At 42.2% G+C, this 25,182-nt stretch overlaps 1 protein-coding gene across 2 annotated transcripts in view; it reads right to left on the minus strand.

Moving 5' to 3' along the window:
- Positions 1-25,182, minus strand: part of epha7 (eph receptor A7) — a 96,770-nt gene that overhangs the window by 49,553 nt on the left and 22,035 nt on the right. For both annotated transcript variants that reach the window (XM_046060088.1, XM_046060087.1), the window contains exons 4-5: positions 11,571-11,726; positions 2,949-3,284 (exon numbers count right to left, since the gene is read on the minus strand). In XM_046060088.1, the coding sequence (XP_045916044.1) occupies positions 2,949-3,284; positions 11,571-11,726 (492 nt within the window). The remainder of the gene's footprint in view (positions 1-2,948; positions 3,285-11,570; positions 11,727-25,182) is intronic.

Genomic DNA, 25,182 nt, shown 5'->3' on the forward strand with positions numbered 1-25,182 from the left:
CTTAACAGCCCAAAGAGCGCTGGACCCAGTGAGGGTCCAGTGAGCAGGACAATGAGCCCTGCAGCGCGGAGATAATGTCCGCTCAAGATGGGAAACCAGAGAGATTCATCACAAGGCCATCAGCATCAACCTAATGCCGGAACATTCACTTGTGCTCCTGTCGAGTTTTGACTGTAGTTCCACCACTATTTTCAGATCGCAGAAACCAGCTTTTCTTTCCAAACAAAACTTCTTAGAAACGATGTCAGGATGGATGGATAGATCAACAAAGTCCTTAATTTGACAGAAGAGACAGCTGTTCATTCCCCTTTTCCCACAACAACCAGCCAAACTTTTCTTTTAACTATGACCCACAGATGCCCACGCGTCATTTTTGCAAGTCTCCAACTACTGACAGCTTATAATCTGCTGTAAATGTACTCTCAAACCCAGTGTAATGGTAACCTAATACGCCTGTCATATGCCAGTAGCCCACGTTAATAATTAACAAAGCCTTTCTCTTGCTTTAATGCATCAGATCGTGGAGGAGTATGTTACACAACCATTTTTATAGTCAAAGCAAAGTCTGATTTTAACCCAAATTTTGTCAAACCTATCCAAGTACTTTTGTGCCTAGACCTACTCAAACTGGCCAGGAAAGACATGCACGGGTAAAGTCAATGAGAAATTATATTAACTTCTTGCCAATGTGTTATAATCCTGCACAATAGACTTACATTGATTTTTGGTCCACATTTCTCAATCAAACAAATCTCTTTGATAGGAATTTAGTGGGAAAACATTCATCCAGCGTTAGATCGCTATTGGGCAAATGCTGACCTCCTTTCAAGTATCAAGTATTCGAGGGATCTTTGTGATCTTTTTTTATGAAAATGAGTAAACGTATAGATACTGAGGATTGCAAACACATTCACACATCAAAACTTTAATGGAACTGATCAACCAAATTATCAGCAATCTGATCCACCATGGCCAATTACCCTGATTACAGTGTTATAGCACTCTAAATGGTGCCACTTTCTCGAAATAATAAACATGACACTATCTTGGCACGTTCTTTCACAATAGCTAATGGCTAAATATTCCACCGGGTTAACTGAGTAATTGTCTGTTGTCAACATGCCACGTATAATTATGAGGGACTCTAAAAGAGCATGTGTTAATTGTTTTTTTTTGGCTTTTTCTTGCAGCTTGTCCTCTTCCCGCCACCCTCGTGTCCTTGGCCAGGCAACCCCTCAGCACATTCCAGCGCGTGTCTCTGTCACGAAGCGAGCATCATGAAATAAATCATCCCGCACGCATCCATTCAACTGAATGCCTCTTTCTTTCTTTCTGTCTCTCTCACACATACAAATGTGTAGTAAACTGAGATATTTACTGTGCAATAAAACGTTTTTGTGGCAAACCACAGGTCCTGTATATTTTAAGAGAAAGGTGGCGGGTAAGCAGCTTTACTTAACATTAAAAAGATCTCAGGAATGTGACTGACTAAACCAATATGATGATGATGTCAAAGCAGCAGGACGTGATTGGCTGTCAAACGGCAGAGGGCATGTGTAGTTAGCCAGAGACAGAGGTTATACATCCAGCTAAAGCTTCAGTGCTCTCTTTGCAGACTCCTTTTAATCACCATAGTCAGAACACTCTTTTGGACCAACTGTGTTTCATGGATGCTCAAGCATGAAAGAGGAATCGTGTTGGGTGGATCCATAGAAATAATGAATAAAAAAGGCTTTAGAGTTTGTCACCACAAAACACAGCATTTTAATTATGGTAGATTCCCTTGAGACTGAGCTGCAAATACAGTACCGGCTCTTTAGGTACCACTGGGAGTCTGTATCATTGCTAAGCTAATAATGTTTGCCACTGTAGTGCAGATATACACATTAAATTAATCTGGGTAATATGCATACTGGTTTTATTGTGTATCATATCAGAGTATGCTCATTAATGCTAATAGGGAATCATTACTGTAGTTTGCATATGAGAGGTTTTTAAAATTAAACTGTCAATCGCTATGTTCCTAATGCCTAATGCTCTCTCAGCTGGAGCTGTGCATGTGTCTGAGCCAAACATATTACAACTTCAGCTTCAAAGAAATAGTTTAGCATTTTGGAAAATGTGATTATTCACATTGTTTGTGAGAGTCAGACAAGAAGATCAAAACCAACCTCATGTCGTCAGTTTTTGTGCTTCAAGTACAAAACTGAAGTCAGGTTAGCCTGTCTTGGCAGCTAGCAGTTCTGAAAATGACTATCTATTGTACCTTGTATGTTTAATCCATTATCAAACAGAAACCTAAAGGCAACAATTTGCTTTTGACGGGTTGTAACAATTCCTTGATAAATAACAGTTTAGCATCTTTTTTATTTTTTTATTTTTAATTTTTATTTATTTGTATTGGGATGTGTTAGGTCTTTTGGTCGTATTTTGTAAGGGTTGATTGTACAGGGTACAGGTAAGTTTGTAACTATCCTCATCAGTTCAGATAAATGTATATTGTCACTGTAATGGCATCTTTTAATGCATTTCTTTGTGTTACTGTCCAATAAAATAAAATAAAATCTTTGGCTGCAGCGCTGGTTACCATAAAATGTTTGTGTATGGATTAAATAAATGAGATAGAGTGCATTAATTGGGGAGCTTTAGAGGTGTTGGTAGGTGTATTTTTGAACATTGAAAAGAGACAGGATAGTTTCCTCCTGCTCCCTGTCTTTACGCTAAGCTAGGCACATCAACACACATTCATTAAAGTGCTATCAATCTAACTCTTGGAAATAAAGTGAACACATACATGTATTTCCCAAAAATGTTGAACTATTTCTTCACACTGAAATAAATGAGCAAATATCCAGAAAACATCAACTGTTTTCTGATATAAACTCCACATTTCCTTCCATAGCAAGTGCATGTGCAAATCAACATCACTTTGGTGTAAGAGTCCTCACCTGCTTGACCAGTAGCGATGCTAACCGCAGCAAACAGCCTCTGCGTTCGGCTCAGGTCTGACACCCCGTTGACAGCCTCCACCTCAAAAGTGTAGTTGGCGTGGGCGAGCAGATCCATGACGGTCACATAAGTGTCTACTAATCCTGACTGTGCAGGAGAGTATCCCACATTTGGTCCACACGGAACACACTCCTCGGGTTCCCAGCTGCAGCGCCGGCATATAACCCTGTAGGTGACGTCGTTGCGGCCGCCCGTGTCAGCCGGCGGGTTCCACTCCAGGCTAACTGTGGTCTGGTTGATGTTGTAGACCAGGTTCTGTGGCGCTGAGGGAGGTCCTGTCAGAGAACATGGACAAAGCCGGAGTTAAATAACTGGGTGCCAAGGAAAGTGACAGCCAAGAGTGTGCACTGACTGGATCTGTGCTTTCCCTGTTCTCTGAGAGAGAAAAAACACTATAGGACATGCCAGGTCCAGCCCTAGAGCCAAACACTCACTCAATTATAATAAAAAAAATAGCACAGGTACACTGAAAGGAAGTCAGCTCTGGCAGGCACCAAGGTCAGTGTCAGAAGGCTGTGAAATCAAGGATGAAGCCCAAAGTTTCAAAGGGAGAATAATTTCAGTCAGAGTTCATGCAACACAGCTTTTATGTCTCTGTTTTTATGAATTGTCATTACTGGGACAGCACACCCATCTAACCCCCTCACTTCCATTTCCCCTCATCCTTTACACTATAAAATATTACCATTAAATTGATTACACGATTTTACAGTGAAAGGGTTTTTCCGTTTAAAGTCAGGTCCACTTACATGGTCTAGTTATCACATTCAAAAACATTTCAGAACATACAATACAAAAAGTTTTTTCTAAAAATAGTTTTGGGGGGGATGTGACCAAGGATGTAGAGTGGGTTCATCTGGTGCCTTAGCCTCTGCCATCACTGTATGAATGTGTGTGAATGGGGTGAATGTGATATGTAGTGGAGAGCGCTTTGAGTGGTTGGAGGACTAGAAAGGCGCTATACAAGTACAGTCCATTTACCATTTACTTTTTTGTAAATGTCAGATTGATTGTTTAATGAACTTAGAAAATTAAGTTGCTAAAAATTATAATTTAATTAGCTAATTAGCACCGGAGCCTGCACTGTGTTTGGCTTAAAATTATTCAGAAAGCCTTCTTCGTTATTTTTTATTTGTCATTTTATTTCATGTGTCAAAGCACTTCAACCAGAGATCTTATAATCATGCGTTTGCACTGATCGTGACTTAATGAAGCTGCTAGCAGTACAGCAAAAGTCGTAATGATTTGACAGGGTAACAAATTAGATATCCAACTTGAAGCAGCTGTACTAAAATATGTTACCTAAATTCAGTACAATTAAATCCAATCAAATTTAAAACACCCATCAGTAATAGTTCAGTTAAATCAAACTTTCAAAGCTACCTTCATCTTTTCTTTCACCAACCTAAAGATAAAGTTGATGTCTGTCGCAGCAGCAAACTAATACCTGTTTACACACACACACACGCTACATTAACTTCAATTTGGAATTATGTTTGGTGCCACCTGATGAATGACAAATGAATCTTGACTTCAATGTTTTTTGTCTTAATTTTGGAACAACCTGATGCTTTTTTACAGTGTACTCATGCATGCAAACATAGCCAGTGATTCATCCAGATGGACTAAGGGCTTTGTTTACATAGCAATTGTTAACAGCTTAAAATCTGCAGCTGCTATGAGAATGATTGAGATGGTTACATGGTCAGACAAATGCTTAGCAGTGAAACAGGGGCCACAGACAATCACTCTCCAAAATCCAGCTTTCCCAGCTGGAGACAGTGGCTTTACTGGGTTTCCTTGGAAAGGTATATCATGTAGACAGCAGACACTTAAAGTTAATGTCTTCCAAAAAGAACTGAAAGACTGACTCACCCACAGAATTTAGCAACAAGATTTAAACCTGGATTATCACTGCCCTGTAGCTGCGATTTACAATTTCACTTGACATACAATAACAACTAGCTCCATGTCATTAAAAGTGCACAGGACCACAGACCATTTGCCTGTAAATATCCACATGATGGCGAAGAGATTAGCTCATCTCGTAAAACAATGAATAACAAATTGCTGCTTTCATCTTTCAAATTCCAGGCTGTTGGCTTTTATGGCTCCGATGTTGATATAAATAAACTCCTCCTAACGCAGTAAAGATTATATGACTTGTATTCTTTGTTTGTGAATGTTTTAAGAACATCTTTATTTGGTTCTCTGGGGATTTAAACCTTTCTGTTTTCCTCAGGAAATATTCTTTGAGGGAATCTTGGGGAGGGACCTCGCAACTCATTAAATTTGTCACATTAACTAAGAAAACAGGTCATACATATGCATAGGCCCAAAACTGCTATCACAATATTCAGGCTCATTAATACAGCACTTAGTTGTTTTTCCCTGCTCCACCCATTAGAACCGAGGGGCTCAATGGAGACATCCATATTCATGATTATCGGGTAAGATAAGAGACAGACTGTGGACTGGGAAGATGAAAGAGCCACCTGTGGCAGGTGAAGTGGAGACGAGTGACTGCTGATAGCAGCACTCGACTTCAGCCTTGGCACTGACATTCGACCCGCGCTCTCGATCTTCCTCGCGGACAAAGGGGAAGGTGTGCCTCGGCACATACGCCCACGCACATGTGCACACTCGCATACCACCCACCTGAAGCTCAGGGATCTTTTATTGTAGCATTTCCATGGCCACGGTAAGTGGTGATAACATCTCATTTTGCTTGTGCCACTCTCAGGTGCCACACATCAAAGCGGTGATTTGTTTGCAACAAGATGCAAAAGGAAAATTAGATTAGACTGACCCTGGATCCGTGTGATCTTTGTCTTGTTTTTTCAGATCACACGACCCTGCAAGCTTTGCCTTTCTTCCTTTAAAGACCCTCAGTGTCCTTCAGCTCTCTTTATCATTTGTCACTTTTCATATGTAGAACGCAACAAGTGCAATGCCATGAATGCTTGTGAGGAGAGTGTCTGAAAGAGTATGATTTGCTTGTCAAAGACTACAGAGTTCTTGGAGAGTTCTTGGCGGGAGATAAAAGTCAGAGGAAGAAGGCGACAGAGGCAAACCTTCTGTCCAGCATGTGGCCACTTACAAAAAGGTTTACACATTTCTCCGTCGAGACATGACAGGATGACGCATCATCTGACCGATTTTGTTATAAAGCATCCTGAATGCCTGCTTCTCTATCCTATCTTTCTGCCTTGGCGTCACTTTGTTTTCGCTGAAAATGCTCTGTCTGGACTGGAGTCTTCACCTACAGCACAGATTTGCGCCCTCCGCTGTCTGTCTGCTCATCCCTATAGCTCTAGGGCTTGTCGCTCTCCCTCTTCTTTTTACTCTTTTTTGTCTGTCTCTCACTCCCCCACTCTGTTATCTTTTCGTGTTCTCTCCTCTCACCCCTCCTCCCAGTCAAGTTTCATTTCACGGATTAGCCTGCCAGTGCCCCCACAGCCTGAAACGTCTCAATCACTTGCTAGCTTCCCTCCAACACTGCCATTGTGACCAAGCATGGTTGAGTGTGTGTGTGTGTGTGAGAGAGTTTTTATTGTTGTGCATAAAAATGGAATATGTGCATGCACAGTTTATGTTTCCTGCTACATCATTTGCATGCTTACATGGAACTTGTGATTTTGTGTAATAAACAAAGAACTCCCATGTGGTCTTCAGCTGCACAGAAGCACATCTAATAATCCACCATATAAAAAAAACACAGTATAGTAGCTGATTGTTTTTAGGTCATGTTTCAAAGCCCATCTCCGTTCTGTGCCGAGTTGTGAGACCTGTGTAAATCCAAGCTTAGGAGAGAAGAATCCAGTGCTTATCGGCCTTCAGAGGAGTTCGGGGGCTGACTTAACCCTCCACAGCCTATTAGCTGGCTGTGCTCTAATTGGAGAGCTGAGGGGAGTGGGGCGGCAGGGGTGAGTGGTATTCAAATCACCCATGAGGTAATCCTCTCTCTACAAATGTGTGCTGTGACCCCTTGACCTAGCCTCTAATGATGTGGCTGCAGTAGAACCTGTATGAGGGAAGCCATGCAGAAGAGGAGCTAAAGCTGTAGGGCCTGTCTGTGAAACAATCAGTCTTACAACAATGACCAACGTCACTGTGACTGGTCAAACTAAACACAGACATAAACTCTTAGGTTTCCTTATTAGTGGTGGTATTTGTGAATCTTGTTCTAAGTGAACTGGCTGCAATCCGTATTTGCGTGGCGTCTTCTAATTACAATGTGGACAAAAACACCTGCAGTAATTTACATTGAATTTCCATGTGCGTGACCAGCATGGGGACATAAGGCTTTATGTTTTGATCAGCATTATTTCCAAATATTGGATCCAAGTTTAGTTTAGTGTGGCATTCAGTTTTGGTCAGTTCGGTGATATGTTTTGTATTTCCCAGAATAAATCTAAAGGGATTGTTTTCGTTTATTACAACTTGTGTCTTATTAGTATAGTTCAAGGTAAAACTTCTATTGATTCTATTATAATGGATGGATGGACGGATGACGCACCAACTAGGCCAAGCGAACAACTGCTCAGAGACCTAAGACCTCTATGGTCCCCAAAGGCGCAAGTACATTGTGGTCATTTGATACATTGTAAATGTGTTTGGTTCACTGAAGCACAATATAAATTTAAATGGTACGGGTATTTGTTCTACATTTATACCTATACCATACTTGTTACAAAAAACATAAACCTTTCCTGCATTTCCATATTCTTGAGGCTCTGACATGTAAAAATGCCTCAAGTCAAAATCTAGATTTTGCATCTTAAAAAATGTAGTTGATAAAATGCTTTTATAGTGCATATTTTTAGATAAGTTGCTTTCAATCAAAATATAACCCCAAGAAGGGGCTCACAGCTAGGTTTTGCCCCTGGGCCTTCTTGCTGAATTGTGGGAACATGGCGACGCTGCTACAACAAGGTCGGATGGGGCAAGGAACTCAAGCAGCAACGCTATCAGACAGACAATAATAATCAATAATAATCCCATCTGAAAGGACAACTGCATGACAACGGAAATGATGGCTGAAACTACAAAAATAAGACATGGGTGGATTACACTTGAGTTCCTCTTAAAGTGAGCTTCAGTCTGAGAGTAGAATAAAAAACAGAAGTTGTGTATGAATGTTTAGATATTGTGCTGGACACTGGATCTGATCTTTGGTAGCAACACTAGCCTCTACATTCTGCAGCCCTTTCCCAGTCCCAGAGCAACTCCAGGCAGGACTGACCCTGTGACGGATGTCAACTTGTTGAGGTGGCACATTTTTAAGGGGGGTTGGGAGGAGGAGACGACTGCTCACAACTGCCCTTTTCAGCCTCTAGCCTGCACCAGTACTGCTCACAGCTGTTGCGTGATTGATGCCCACTCCCCGACCTGTCAGCAGCTCCAGTCTGTTCCTTGCTTCTGGAGAAAATGTTTCGTCCCCGTATATCTCGATGTCTTTGCATATGTACGGCGTGGACAAACATTCAACAAACAACGCATTTCTTTCTTCCGCCCACTCTCAACACACAACACATGGGAAACAATGTATTTGGAGCTATGTTTTTGGAACTTCTTCCTTCATCTTTATTCAGCACGGATTTGGCTTTTCATGTCCCCACATTACAACTTCATTTTCTTTCAAATCCTCATAGACACATTCTTAATCTCTGTGTGCCAGAGATCCATCTCACTGTTTTGCTAAGGCATACGATATGGTAGCTTTACAAACCCCTATTTAAAACAATCTGTCAATCAAGCTATTTGTTCAGGCAGTGCAAATTCATTTTCAATTACTATTCACTCCTGGTCTGGATAAGGCTTGAAAAAAAGAAAATCACAGTGACTGTTGGTCACAGTGACTTAATCCAGCGATGAATGAGGAAATGCACGTACAGAAAGCTGTGCAAAAATTGCACTGGGTGAATGAGGAGGAGGGTGAAGCTATTCATACAAGTTAAAAATACATATTTACATATAATGGTATGGGGTCATCAAGTGTGGACTCGAAGTTAATGAAAATGAATAATGGAAAGTGTGCATTAGGCAACTTCAGTAATTACTGTGCTACTTGGCCAAGGTGATTACCCAGAAGGGAACAGCCAGAGGACATTGCAAAGAAGTGGGAACTTTCTCCTGTTCTCATCACTCTGTGTGAGTCCTGCCCTTGATCAGTAGGCGATGTTAGAGTGAAGCGTTAACATCCGATTAGGATGGTTGGAGAAGTGAGTAATGGACCTGTCTTTTAGAACAGGATCTGTATGGTTGCCTCTGTGCTAAACAGAGAGATTGGTGGCTTGTGGTCATTGGCCGGCCCCAGATTTGCTTAGCCTGAGTTATGTCCTGGTTTGTGTCAGACGGTGATGGGAATGGAGTTAACAGAGAAATCTGAGCAAAGTACCTTATTATGTTCCAATGGAGCTCACTGATTTCATTAACAAGACACCGGTCATTTTCAAAACCAACAATTTTGGTAAGAATCTTGCCATTCTTACCTGTTAGGAACTATTACGGGCTACATTGTGTGCCCCTTCATGAAAAGGTTATGTAACTGAGAGTTCAAGAGTTAGTTGATTTAAAGACATCATCATTGGCATGACTCAGACCAAAAGGAATCTTACCACAAGCAGCATACAAACATGTCTGCTGTTGAGGTACACTATGTTTACTTTTTGAGATAAAACCATTGAAATGTTAATTTGTGACATGCTACATGTAGTGTAACAGTAGCACAAGTAGAGACACAAGTTGGCCAACTGACTCAGTGATGCCAGTTACAAAGCAATACAGAACCTTTCTAAAGTCTGCTACTAGTCACACCAGACCAAGTGAGGCTGTGGCAGTAAAACCAGAGTGTACTGAATTGAGCAACAAAGTGTTTTATTTATTATAAACTCAACTTTTTATTTGTATTTTTCCCCTTTACAAAATTACTTTAAATGACAAGTGATAATAATGCCTGCAAGCTATTTTAAGAAAATGAAAGGGTGTCTCACAGGGGTTGCTATATTTTAGCATGTAGTGAATCACTTTACACTGAAATGTATAAGACCACTGTTCAGACAATCACATGTGATGCAATTACCAGGCAGCGCTTCATAGAGGTGTCACATCAGTTACATTTCCATTCGGAGTTATTGAAGAAAAAGTTCTTTGGGCCCACAAACAGAGTGTAATAGCAATGGGGCAAAAAGGAAATGGCCGGATCTCTGGATAGTACCCTAGTAAATGTACAGGGGGGGCAGTCTGAGACAGGCCAAAGCACTGAGAACATTTCCTCCAAAGTTTTCAAGCATGGAGAGGAAACAAGCATGCCAAAATGCTAAATAAAAGGGCTGACATTTTAATGATAGATAGTACTTGAGGGAAATCACAGCTCGATAATGAGAGAGCAATAACTTCCTTCTACAAGTTACGATCTAAAAATGTTTTTCTTGCAACCCTCTATCTTACAAACTTTTTGAATTAAAATATGAGTCAACAGAGATGTTGCTCAAACAAACGGCTTCACAGACACCCATAAATGACAAAGACTGATTTTTCATATCAGTCCAAACCCCAAGCTGCTTAATCCTCTCTTTGATTCTGTGATTGAATGCATAGCCAATAATACAAGCCAATGCAGCGCTATAACATTCTTCTGTTTGCATATTATCTCACCCGCAGTCTCTCTCTCACACACACACACACACACACACACAAACATTAAAGACTCTAACTTGGCCTACTTTGGGTGTTCAGGGAAAAAGCGCCACTGTTCAGGATGTGAACCAGGCATGCTGATTTTCCAACATATGCATATCTGTTTATGTTGTTTTAAAATCAGCAGAAAATGGTACAAATAAATTAGCACAATCTGAAATGTTAATTCATACGCCCTCATTCTTAATAGATTTGTCAAAAATGAATGACAGAGGTGTGTGTATCTAGCAGCCAAACGCCTGTGGGCCTATCTAGAAGTTTTGTGATACATTATCAGTAGAATGAAGGCACACAGATAAGGTGCAGTGATTACGGTTAGGGCTGCTGTTTACCACCAGAGATAAAGCAGAGTGCTAACGTTGCCCCGCTGGGGTGTGCACGGTAGCTGGAGACAACAAATAACAACCAATAGCATACAGCAGCACCTTGAAATAAACCTTTTTTTGGATTAGGAAGCAAATTAGCCCCACCCTTCAGCCTGAATCCCCCGGTCTGTGTAAATAAGCCATCAATGGCTGTCACATAACCGGCCAGGACAAATGAAGATGCAGGGTGCTGCCTGGGCTGCCGCTGCTGACTGTAATTGCAATCTTTCAGACGGGAAATGGCAAATTGCTCCTCTCATCATTAGCAAGCAGCTAAGACAGAAAACAGACATGGAAGCCTGCAAACATAATTATAATGACAAACTGGGAGGCAGAGGAACTGCTATGGAACACATCTGGGACTTTCATGAGACCACTGCAGACTGACTGAACAGGTCTGGAGTGATTTTTTCCCTTGCATGTGTGGCTGTTTAAATTCAGATCCCGGCAAGCGATCTGCACTATGTTTACCTAGCGACGGCAGGAAAGACTTACTTGTGCAGGCCACAGACGGAGGGTCAGAGAGTGCTCTGTAGTAGCCGTCCTCACAGTCGCAGCGCCAGGAGCCCTCACGGTCGTTGAAGCTGTGCGCCGGACAGCGAGAGCACTGAAGGTCCTGGGAGGAAGACTTGTAGAAACCGCGACCGCACGCTGCAGAGGGAACAAATGAAAGAATGAGGCCGAGGCAAAGACAGGACAAAGACAAAGAAATCTGAGTAATGAACCCTGTTTACACAGACAGTATTATGTGGGGATCTCAAGAAAAGTATGAGTGACTCCCAAATCTCTGTATAAGGTCATTTGCTAAAATGAAAAACAGGTGGGGTGTGGTGCTCACTTTTACAATTTGTCATATTCACTTTTTGAAAACGAGTTATGAAAAGTCCCACAGAGTGAATTTCCTTTCAAGAGTCTGATTCATTTGGATAACTGTTACAACTTTTTAAGTTTAAGTTTTAAGTTTAGAGTTTAGAGGGGGAAAAAAGTTACCACCGAGCACTTGATTAGATCCTGAAGCTTGACATTTTTTGACAAACATTTTGGATCCCATGAATTGTGCCTTATCCCTGTTGTCATTTGCTCAGCTGTACAATACAATGTATTTCCTTTTGTCAGGGGGAAACGTTCACTGCAGTTTACATAAAACCAGCGCAGACAGCTAAGAATGTAAACACGAAGTGCGGTGTTTTAAACTGATACCAATGTTTAAAAGTTGAAAACATAAGTTGTTGATAAGTGTCCCTCAAATTTAGTTATCAAAGAATTGTGACCAAAATATGTCCTAACGTTTAACAGTAGAAAACTGAACTTGTCTCTTTGGGGGACAAACTGTTTGTGTCGCTGTTTAGAAATTAAATCAAACATGTTTTGGCATTTCTGTACTGTTATGTCTTGTTAGTTATCAGCCGACACATACCAACACTGACACATCTGCGATAATCAGCCAATAAATGAATCGTGGCAGCCCACACTTAATTTGGCCCTTAATGGGTTAATCCTGCTGTGCTGGAACCAACCAATAAATAAATAAAATGATACCCACCCTTAACCAAAAGCTCAAGAGATACCTGGAATTCTCACAGCAAGTTTTATTCTCTCTCTGAATGTCTGGAGGTGATATTAGCCCTGTGCAAACACGAACAGGGCATGACAGAACAAACCATTGTGTTCTCATCTTGAAGCAGCCAGTATTTGAATCAACCTGCCCCCTCTGGCTTCATCAAGCAGGCTGAGCCATGAAACGGCATCGCAAACCCCATGTTGAATTTGCTCAGGGATAAACTACAACCTCTCACTCGCAGAGTGAAATAACAAGGCTATTTTTATTCTGATGAATCCTCAGGTCAGTGGAGAGGTCTGTCTTGTTTATAACAAGTCCTATCTCTGAGAGGAAACAGTCTTCAGTCGAGCGGAGAGATTATCGAGCACAAGCACATGGATCATTTCAAAACTGCACCTTTGACCAAGACGGTAAAAAAACTTGAGACTGATATGACTAATGAAAGAACACTCATCATTGCCTGTGTGGTGAGACAGTAATTTAAAAATTACACTCAACCCAAATAATTCATCTTCCCACCATGTTTCAGAAGTTGCAAATGATTCTCAGGTCCCAAAAGAGCCATGAAAGCAAGTAATGACAAAGGAACAACGTAATTGCCAACAAAATACAGTGATTCACTGCAACCTCGCTGTGAATCACATGCATCTGTTAATGTTTAAATACCAGTAAGGAGTAAAATGTCTATTCTGGAGATGGCTATTTTAGCCTCGAAGTCGACTAATCCACAGTGTGTGTGCGAAACAGAGCTAAGCCTGGTGAAAAACTGCAATCTAGGCCACATGATGTCTTAAACAATCGGCAAGAAATCTATACTTCCGTGAATAGCTCTGCATACAATCAAACAATCAATCAAATTACACCAAAAATGGATTTTACATGAGCCACTTGGGGAAATGAGCAATGATTTTTGTAACACCCCCATTACAGATCTCACCTCCTGTGACAGTTCTGGAATAAGAAGGCGGCACAGAGGCATCCCAGTTTGCTTGTTGTAACATTTCGAGAGTGGAGTACACGAAAGCCTGTCGTTCTCCATTTATCGCACTGCCACAGCCTCGTGAAACAAGACTTTTTTTTTGGAAAAAAGACAATTTTATCTAGAATCTTCCTTTACCTTTGTGAGCCGGTAATTGAAAACAGAGGCACGAGGAGGCTGCGAGCGGTGGGTTTTAAACACTGACCGGGCGATATATATACACACAGTCTGCTAACTCTTCATATACCACTGCCTTTTACTGTATTTACAGTTCTGATCAGCGATGCCATTTGACAAACAGCAAAGAAAACCATATTTAGTTGCAGCATCTGAAAAGCAGTGTAAACACTCCCCCATGGATGTTGATAATGACGCTGAAGTGTTTTCCACGGCAGGTTAAAGATCGGCTAGATCAAGCTTAAGGCGATGCTTTCTCCCACCATGCCGGTCTGTTTAAACATTCTGATAAGCTAGTGTGTCTGTTTGCCTTTGGGTTTCTGAGAGCTCATGTGCTGGGTGGCCGGTGTGCAGAGGGGAAAAGCCCAGCAGGAACCAAGCTATCTCCCACCGCGACCGCCACTCCAGCAGACAAGAGGATCCACATCCCAGATTAAGATGAGTACAAGGCCGGGCAGGGGAGAACTTTACTGAATAACTCCAGTTTATAGCAGCTTCACTCTGTTTTCATAGCTTTCACATTATTTCTATTTCTTATGTCGTATGTATGGTTTTTCTTTCACAGCCTTAATACAGATCCCAATACCCAAACTCAGGTCCAATGCCAGCACTCTTTTTTCCCCCAAATATAAAAGCTATTAATCTGTCAGTGTAAAACAAATGATTAAGACCATTATGTTGCAATCTATGAAGTAAAGTTTGTGAGTTCATTGACGTCAGAACTAATAATAACAATGGCCCAAACTCTAAAAAAGACTCCAGTTTTAATAAAATGAACTTTAACTCATGCTCAGGAGCAAAACACAGTTAATTTTCTATGCGTTTTTCTATGTTTATCGGTACACCAGGCTGGCTTTAGCACTCGGAAATATTTACAGAAGCAACAAGGCAGCAAATGAGGCCTCAAAAAATCGAATGCCTGCATGACACAGGCAACTAAGTGTTTCTGCAGCTCTACCCAACACTGGCAGTGCATTGAGTGACAAGTACAAACACAGCCGTCCCGGCCCAGCATTCCTGTCCCAGCGGCAGCGGCAGCAGCACAGTGCACACTGACTCGCTGTTGGCGAGTTTCTGTGTCTCTGGCACCAGATGCTGAAGAGACGCTCTTAGTTTGAGACAACAGGATGGGGTGATAGTGAGTGAGACTGCAGAAACACTTTCCCTCTGAGTGGAGATATCTATGAACCAATTACATCAAGTCTGTTTACCAAGTAGCCTTCTTAACTGACAAAATGACTGACACTTTACTAACAAACACTGACACACAAACACTACAAGACTTTTTACTACTTGCATTGACTTTGACAAGAGGACTTACAGTCCAACATATAATCCACAATGACTCCTTGAAAAAAAAGGACCCAATTTATATGCCTGGTCTTCTTGTACAGATAAAGGCCAACTAATGGCTTGTGCTTGACGACATGAGCCCAGTGGCAGACACAACAGCCGTCTTATTTACGACACTGAGAAATTAGTTAGTCCTTAGAGAAGCGGGTTGAGGTTAAGCAGAGAGGAAAAAAATATGCAAGTCTTACATTCCAGCCAGCTCCTCGGCAGGCTACAGAGCCAGCATCTGTAATTTCCCTTCCAGTGGTCAAGCACTTTCATTCAGTGATGTGTGGGGGGACGAGCTGCAGTCAGCAGTTTTATGCAGAAAGAGGAAGAGGAGCCGGAGAAAGGAGAGGTCCTCGGAGTAGTGGGCTAGAGATTATCAAACGCTCCCGTGACTATAGTGTCTCAATCACAGCACACATTGACCCAGAGAATAAACCAAAGTCTCCTTATCTTATGCAGACACACATACACAAAAAAAGGGGGAAAAGCGGATTTCTGTATTTTTGTAAGATCTCTGTTTATTTCTTTTTCCTCCAAGCTGAGTTGCTTGACATTCTTGCATTACATCCAATTTCTCTCACGCTTTGGCAGTGTCATGACACTGTGAGGGATGGGGGGGGGGGCAGCAATGACTCCTTATGCAACAGCCTGACATATCCTTTCCTGGCCAAAATGGAAACTGATTTCCCGTGTCTGGAGGTGACGCCATGGCACTTTTTTTATTCAGCCTTCACTGACAGATCGGATTTCAAATCTGCCCTTTTCTGTGCAGTTTTCAGGTATCAAAAAATTTAAACTGATATGAAGCCTTCTATTCACAGAAGCCGGACAACAACCGTCCTTGCTTGCTTTTAACACACAAATCCAATCTATGCCTGTTACCACTAAAAGCCACCGTGAGACGCCATCTTAACCTTGGGCCTGACATACGGAATTCCAAACTTGCCCTTCTTGTTTCTGTTTAGTTTTCTAGTATATTCTAGGACTGGGGATTGAATCTCAATACTTTTTAAAGGTAGCCTACCATCTGAAATAAGTTCATAGGATCAACTATCAAGACCGAACCAGACAAAGAATGCTCAGTCAGGTTCTGTCCAGGTATGGTTGAGTTTATACTACACTGGGTGTGTGCATAGGCGGATGTTTTCACAGACGAGCAGTCACCATGTTCGATGCATGTGTCCGGTCCATGTGGTTATATATTTTATGCAGATGCAGAAACATGTTGTTTTGGTATTAGTACCAAATCTCAGGTATTGTGCTGGTGCTGCTATTGAAAACTTCTAACGATACCCTGTCTTGGAGAAACTGGAAACTGAGCTTCCTTGCTTGCTTATAACCCACAAATCCAAACAAGGTCACAATCCTTATCGTTACTGATTATGGAGGACTGTAGCTGGTCCAAGCAGGACAGCTGGGATATTGAGTTTCTCCCTATCTGTCTCAATATTACTGCAGACAACGCTCCAAGTGAGCTGTACTGTGGGAATGTGGGAGAGTCCCTCTGTTTTTTGCAGGCAACCAGAGCCAGAGTCAGAATGACTAGTGTTGGCTTTTTTGTCTCCCCGGTTGTAGCATGATGAGTCCTGTCAGGGCCAGGGCCTCCCCCCTTCTCCAGCCGCCCTCCCGTCCGGTCTGATTATGTGTTAAATCCGCCCATGTGTCGGGATGGATGTGGAAAGAATGCGCGCCGAAGGGAGCCGAGCGGGGCTGCAGAGACCCGGAGAGAGCAGCCTGGAGATAGCACCCCATTAGAGTGATAAAAGAGGCAGAGGGAGGAGAGCAGCCGACAGGACCAACAGGCAGGCCTTGCCGCTGATGAATGCCAGGTGGAATGGGTCAAGCATGATAAAGGAAACAGTTTATTTTATTATTTAAAAAAACACCATTGCTTTCTGTGAAACTCTTGCCATGGGCGCTTCCTCTCCGATAGGGAAATGTCTTTATAAATATCAACTCTAAACACAGGCCTGGGATGATGGGAGCCTGTCGCCTGTGGTTTATAAGAGTTTCCTCCCAGTGTCGTTTCATTTGTCTGCACAAGCTGGCCTCTATGCATACCTCTGAACAGGACAGGGAATTCTTTGATATGTTCGTATAGCTTTATTTTGGATTACAGAAAGATTTTGGTACTGATATTAAATGTGTAGAATATTTGATCTCAGATATTTTTCTACAAATATTTGTCCTGGGGGAAAAAAGGTGCTGACTTGAAAAGCGTCCCGTGTCAAAATGTAATTTTAAGACATTCTTTTTATGTGTGTTAGGGTATATGTTGTAGATTTCCAAAACAGTGTTTAATCATTTTTTTCACAAATGTAATCTATAGCAAGGTGTTTTTTTTCTAGAAAAGGGATAGCAGCCACAGACTCCCAGAGAGCGGGAGAAACAGGTTTAATACGGGCCCGCAGCTCTTTCTTTTCTTTTTCTTTTTTGCTCCTTGACAGGTTAATCCCAAATGTTAAATGTTGTCTAAACAAAAGCAGTCATTCAAGAAATTTGACTAATTTGTCTAAAATAGTTCAAATAATGAACTCCCAAAGAATGAGTGAATAATCTGAGCAGAAATTCAAAGCCAGATTTTAGCACTTGACAGTTTTGCAAGTTGCAGACCTCGTGCTGCCTGTGAAAAAGAAAAGCATTTTCTCCCTCAAACTTGTCTGATCGCTTCTATTACACTGCAATCCGTTGTTAATACTGCCATAAACATTCACCGTCAGCTATTTCAAAATACCCTCTGTCTAGCTGGATGCTCAGACAACCATGAAATGCTATTTAAAAACCCAACTCCTGTTTTATGTTTTTCGGTTTTACTTTAAGGGCATACGATTAGGACCATGACCGTTGCGTTACGACTATAGAGGAGGATGTCAATAGCTCACACAGAGCTTATTTCTTATGCATTAATGTAGCCTGGGGCCTATGTGTGTTACTCTGATTAGATGTGACTTATGTTCTTTGCCTCAATAAATAGTAGGCCTCGGTGTGGACATTCATCAGGCTCTACTGGCATTTTATGCATGCTGAACTATGGCTGCGTCTCTTTTATGGACTAAAGCCTGTGGTGTTCTCCCCTGCAATGTAAGAGTCAGTACATCTTGGGAGTAACGTCAGAGCAACACAGGCCGGCAGACCTGAGAAAAATCCTACCCGAGTGTATTTCTCCGACTTGAAAAGCCAAAGGACAGCTCAATTGATCACATCTGGCAGGTGATGTGTAGCTGCAAAGGTTTTAGAGAAATCAAGTGCACCTTGAAGGAAGACATGAGTTATTTAAGCTTACTGCAGTGCTTTCTAACCTTTTGTTTAAAGCTCTGTACCCTCTAAAACAGTATTAGATATTTTCTGATATTACGCTCATTTTTGTATTTTATATCTTTACATTTTTTATTTCCAAACAGGCTTTGTTTAGTCTGATCACAGGAGCAACAAAGAAAGCAGCAGGTGTTTGTCAACCTTTTCTTTTTCCTCCGAGCCCATTGCACTGCTCTAAATCTTTCTTTTTTTCTTCCAATAAAGAAAGAGATGCTCTGCAGCTGGATTTTGCCGGCAGACATGTTAATCTCCCACCTATGAGAGGCGAGGCGCCTATCCAGCTCCGGGAAACAGTGGCAGATCACTCAAAGAAAAGGAAAAGAACTGAGGCCGTGCTGAAAATCTCTTCACGGGACAGAGATTGAGTTTCAATGTCAAACCCCTTCCAAACAAGCTCATTTTCGAACACCTCTTGCTTTGGAAGAAGCAGGGAACCTGGGGCATGGCTACAAAAGAGCCAAAAAACACGTCGGACTAAAAGGAGCAGCTGAAACACAAGTTAAAGCGGTTAAAAGAATCTGATGTGACATTGTGCTGGATCCTTCCTTCACCCCACACATACTTGGAATGGCTCTGTCTGGCTGCTGCTGCACTCCACATATACAGACAACCAACCCATTCATCCGAGGTACCTGTGCTTAGCGGGAGATAAGTAGCTTTCCATGAGAAACAAAGGGAAGATTAGCATTCCCTTACACTGTGTTGGAGGGCACGCAGCTTTGCCCTCTGAACAGAGAACACCCAAAGGAAGTGGCTGCTTGGTTGTTCACAGCGAAGATCAAAGCCAGACACTAATTAAGTTATACTAAAATTTAAGCTAATGCTCCTGCTGCAGTGCTAAAAGTAATGCTCCAGCCAGCCCAACAAGTCTGAACTAAAAGTGGGCCAATTTGGTATTAAACAACAAACTAATGAACAAGTCGAGACTATCGTCGCTTGAGGTAATCTATTATGTTCATTTGCATAATTCATTTATATTTGTTTCAGATTACATTCACTGTGAAACAAGTGACTTTAATTTTGTCAGTTTCAAGAGGTCAGTTTAACCCAAAGAAGAGACATACAGTTACCTCTAGTGGCATTTGAAGTCTGCCTCCACTCTAATACAGTGGAAGTAAAATAGTCCCTATAAAACTGTTATTATCCAGAATAAGTGTTTATTAAGTGCTTCTGGACTGGAACCCGGACTTTGAACAAGGTAAAACAAAAAGTCAACATTACATTTTTTTGTGACGTATAAGTGAACTTGTGAAATGACGTACATAGTTATTTTAACCCAAACCATGATATTTTCCTAACCCTAACCAAGTACTTTTTGTGCCTAAACCTAACCAAATCACAACGTTTCACAACTTTAATAACGTGCCATTTCAAAATAGCGATTTTTCAAAACGCTAGCGTTTTATTTTGAAAGTGTAACCGGACCTTGCACATTTATTGTTGCTAACTTTACCGGACGTTGCATATTTGTTGTTGCTAAGCATTGCTGACTTGACTGCAGAGCCCTAAACGTCTAAAAATGACGCAAAAGGGGTACCCAGGGCGTTAAAAAGCGATGCCAAAGGGCCTTGACCAAGCGTCAAGTATGTAGTAGTAGTGTGATGAGTCGGGAGTGAGCACGTCTATCTTGTCTTATTGTCAACAAATCTCATAGAAGACCAACACCATAGACTGTCTTTTATTTTTAAGACGATCCCTCATATACAATCCTGCTGTTGTAAATACTCGAACAGATGTGTATTAGAGGTTGTGTTGGGTTTGGGGCTGAGTGGTAGCAGAGTCAGAAAATACTGAGAGACAGGCTAAAGTTGGCTATGGTCTTTTCATGTGATTTGATGACAAGAAAAATATATAATAATGCCAATCTTATCCACACCTTTCATTTTTAGGATGCATCTACAACCATGCAGCTGCTAAGGTTTGTGAAATATAAAAATGAGAAAATAATATGATCTCACTAAAGACAACTGCTTCAGTTTCATTAGAGTCGCTGCTGACAGCAAAACAAATCACAAACAACAACTTGAACACCTGTTTTCTCTTTCATCTCTCCTGCTGATTTACTGCACGGATTTAGAGGTGGAAAATGAAGGCCATTTTAAGATTAATTTACATATTTTACATTTTATTACATCAGTGAATTTATAGCCTCTCACTCCGCCTGCGCAGGAGCTGCATCTCTGATGTGCGCACAGTCCTCCTAAAAGCTCTCTGCTTCTTTAAGCTATCATGCGGAGTGAGCTTTTTGAAATGGATTCTCAGTGACATGGAAAATGTCCCTACCTAATCGTCTTTTGTTTAGCTCATTTAACTCACATGGAAACAGGAGAAAGGGCCCTTAAGGCCCTTTAAAGGATGAGGTGGTCAGCTTTAAAAGAGAGCCGTGCTAAAAGAGACCACTGATGACAGAAGGACTCTGCATTCTGGTGATGAAAGCACGGGGTCCAAAGGTCTGACCGATCCAAAGCCCCCTGCAGCCCAAGCGGAATCGCCGCTGGAAATGTCCCCAGTCAGCAACTGAGTATTATCTCTGAATTGTGCCAATGCCTACCAACCTCCCTGACCCAGCCCCCCCGCCCATCACAATCCACCACCCCCCACCCGCTGGTCCCAGAGCAGTGACACAAAAAGACACCGGCTTTGATGCCCACAAGTGCTTGTGCAGATCTAGACTGCTCGTATCCGGAAGAAATTGCAGAATGTCCTGCAACAGAACCATCCTAAGCACAGATCTGCTTCCTGTAGGTGAGAAAAAAAGTGTAAAGTTATGTAATAAGATATTGATTCTCCTCTTAAAGGAAGATTGAAGTGCAGAGCCAGTGGTCCTCCCAGAGGAGCAGCTCCACTGACAACTGGGCCCTCCCCACCGCCTCTAAAGGTAGAGAGACCCCGGGCCCGGTCACATATCACTTTTCCCCTCATGCCACAGGGACACAACAAGACATTGTCTTCTGACATGGAGTTCGCCTGTCTGATCACATCTCCTCTCAAGCAGTCAGCGGGCAAGCAATTACAAAAATGACATCTGTGCCACAGTTTGGATAGCTAAAAAAGGGCAAGAGTTTAGAATTTCAAGAGGTATGGATGAGGAGATCGATGGAGATGTCTGAACCTGTTAGTGCAAGTGGAGATGAGGGCCGCTGCACCACGGGGAGGGCTCTTTTGTCATGCAGGGAGAGGGGGCCGGAGAGGTGACTCCTCTGGCAATCAGGGGTCAACTGCTGCGATCATCCATCTTCCGTCTTGACAGTGTCCTGTCAGCCGGGGTGCTCATGTTACTAAACACAACAGGCAGGCCTCCATTGTGGCGCTGCGCTGGTCTGCAGCCATGTGTAAATGAAGTTAATATTCACTGACCTCATGCATGGACAAATGTAGACCCCGGTGTCACCTTGGAAATAACGCTATCTGACGCAAAGTCGCGGAGGTCTCCCTTTTTGGGGGGGTTCAAAAAGTCTCTAACTAGAATGGCTGACCATATGCCTTTTGTTTGTGTGAGAATGAGGACTGTTTACTTCAATTCTGTCTATTCATGTTATGCAACGTAGGGTCTCAAATTTGGACTGGCAGGTCAAATTCCAAGACCAGGATACTGATAAGTCAACACTCCCCCGTTTTTGTCTTGCTGACTTGAAATTGCATGAAATAGCTGGTTGACGTAATTTGCATCTAAAATCACACGCTTTGTTCTCAAGAGTCATTACTCAGTCAAACCCGAACACGCCGTGCATGCACATACTCTGGGAATCAGCGCAAAGTACTCTAAATAGAAATATTAGTATCTCTAAGTAAATGTAAATAAAAGCCAGAACTCATCCTGTCACCAGATGTTGCAACACAACCGTCAAATGTGGACCTTATCATCAGTCTCCAGTAATCCTGCTGATTGTTGTCTGTACATGTTTTTTGACAGGACAAAGGCATAGAAAGTCCTTTCTACACGGTCTTGTATCCTTGCATCACAATATTACTCTATCCATCCATTGCGGTCCTTGAACATGTATAGTACCACTGACATGCTGTGTCTCAGAAGACAAAATAATCTGACTTTAATAATGTCTGACTATGCCCTGAGCAAAAAACAGCCTTCAGGAGTTCAGGAGTTAAGAGCAACGAACCACAAGCTTACTAGTATTTGGAAAATATCCCCATGAGATTTGTTTTCAATGCTCCTAATAGTGTTTTCTGAACAAGGTTTGTGTGCCTACAGTTGAGTGGAATGAGCTTTCCCATCGGCTGCTTGATATTCATATATGCATGAGTCGGTAGCTGTAGCTTATCAGCAGAGGTGAGAGACAAACCCATTACCAGTGACCAGAGACTGGCTGCCTCGTGTCCTCCTTTAAGCTCAGCTCTCGGTGCTTAGATTGTGTGTTTCAGACCCATCTTTACCTCAGAGATACATCTATAAACCTGGAAACCAGTCGGAGAAAATCATGAAAGCTCTTTTGTTTTCTTGCCTTTGTTTCAGCACAGGAGCTGGTGCAGCTCGTATGAATGTAACTTTGAGACAAATATTTACCAAGCCAGACTACTTTGTGAACGATAAACTGAGGAATTTTGTATTTAATTTGACTTGTTGACAGGTCAGCCGGATCCCACAGGAAGTGCTGCTGGCACCCGCTCAAGCAAGTGTACGCTGTGAAACAACGTATTTTCGCTTTTACTTCTCATCTGGAAGCATATCTTTAAAAAGGGGGCACTGGATGTGGAAGTAAAATAAATACGCTTTATTACAGCTTGCCAATGCTGCTATCATGCTGCTAATGAGAAGGACTCAGAGTAAAAGAACTGCACAGGAATACAGTAATATCTCCTGGTCATGTGGTGGAGATAAGTCTACATCTGTTCACAGTAAAGTAATTCCAACTGAAAGGTAACACCCTTTCTTTCATTTGAATAACCATTGTTCTCTGTACTGCAAAAATGTACTATGAAATCACTATTTCTTTGTTTTGTCCACCTACATGCAGCATACAGAGCACTCACAGCCTAATTTTGGGGCGATACTGAAAATCCTCTAATGTAGGACATCAGTACTAAACTACTTTTAGGACAGTGGGTGCATCGAGAAAGTAAATGATTATGCTTGATGCAGATATGTAATCCATAATGAAAACTAATAGTCCTGGACAGCTAACTAAAACTAATTACATAAAAAATGGAAAAAGTTCACCAAAACCAACTTTTCTAGTGTTTTCTGTCTTTTTTTATGATAGCACACCAAATATCTTTGGAGTTTGGACTGTTGGTTGCACAAAAAAAACTCATTCAAAGACATTGCCATGGGTGATGGAAACATGCAATGGGCATTTTTCACTGTCTGCTGACATTTTTTAGACCAAATAATTCATGGCTAAAAAGAGAAAATGGTAAAAAAAAAAAATGAAAACAATGTGAACTAATAGTTATAGCCCTACAATTGTTATTTTTCTAAATGTTTAGCCAGAGAAATAATAAAAAATACCCATCACCAAATGCCAAGCTGACATCTTCAAATGTCTTGTTTTGTCTATTGTCGGCAAAATTGTATAGTCCGTGTACAATGGTATGACAATGTAAACCATAATTAATCTAAACATTTTGGTTTCTCCAAATCTCATGTCTCAAAGTCCTCCTAAGTGATCCATTTTAGGACACTGTCAGTTGTACTTTGAAGTAATATCCTGAGCAGAGAACCACATCTGTGTGTCTGACTGCTACCTGCCAGGCCAAGACAACAAGGAGGAAAAGCCTCGGGCTGTGGAAGAATGCTAGTATTCACAGGAGGCAGACACTGGCAGTGACAGGACGAGCTCCCATCCGTCACCAATTTATTTCAGTCTTGAGTGATTTAGGTCCATTTGGGTCTCCTGTGGATTCGGCACACACCTGTCATTTGCATAATTAAGCTCTGGAGCAGTTGTAAAGACAGCCATTTGGTGTATTAAATTCACACCTTATCAATCAGGGGAGCATCAAGATGTATGAGGACCTCCTGACTCTTGCCTTCCTGGCTTCATTTGAAATGCTAAGTGCAGCTTTATCTCCAGGCCTGGAGCTGGGCCTGGCCGGCCAGCCCGCCTGGTTTCTTCCATACACGTTAGCTGTCGCGGTCAGACCCCAACTGCTAAGCCCACTCCCTCGGGGTTCCATCATCAATCAGTCTCCAACTAACTTCTGTCCAACTCCCTGACAGTCGAGATGGATGGTGCCAGCGTCTACAGGATGCTGTATCCTCTCATTAATTCTCTTGTTAGCATGCGCCGATAGCAGCGAGATACGCCTGGTTTTATCTGTTGTCTACCAGATAGAGGCATCTCCCTTTTTTTGGTCGAGGGTCAACAGTTAATCATTTCTCAGGCACTGGTTACTTAGTACCACAATGATGTGATGTGTCAAAATCGGACAACATACATTCCTGGGACAGAGTGAAACAAAGACCCCAATGTCCTCCCACAAGGGCCCTCTCTCCGTCTAATCGACTCTGTGGCTCCACTGCAACCAGTAGCCAGCGCTAAACAAGACCAGCGGATGAATGGGCGCTATTTTCACAACACGCACTTCTTCGCAAAATGAAGCCCGCGCAGGCCGGGGACACTTCAACTGGCCTTTTTCAACACCCATTACACTGAGACCACTGAGCGCAGCGGGCGGAGAAGAAGAGTGACATTTACTGGCACAGATTGCCACACAAAGAGTTAAAGAGAGACAGGGGGAGGGGGGGGGGGGGGGGGGGCAGAGGGGGGAAGATA

The sequence above is a fragment of the Micropterus dolomieu genome, linkage group LG10 (assembly GCF_021292245.1).
Source record: "Micropterus dolomieu isolate WLL.071019.BEF.003 ecotype Adirondacks linkage group LG10, ASM2129224v1, whole genome shotgun sequence".
Taxonomy (NCBI): domain Eukaryota; kingdom Metazoa; phylum Chordata; class Actinopteri; order Centrarchiformes; family Centrarchidae; genus Micropterus; species Micropterus dolomieu.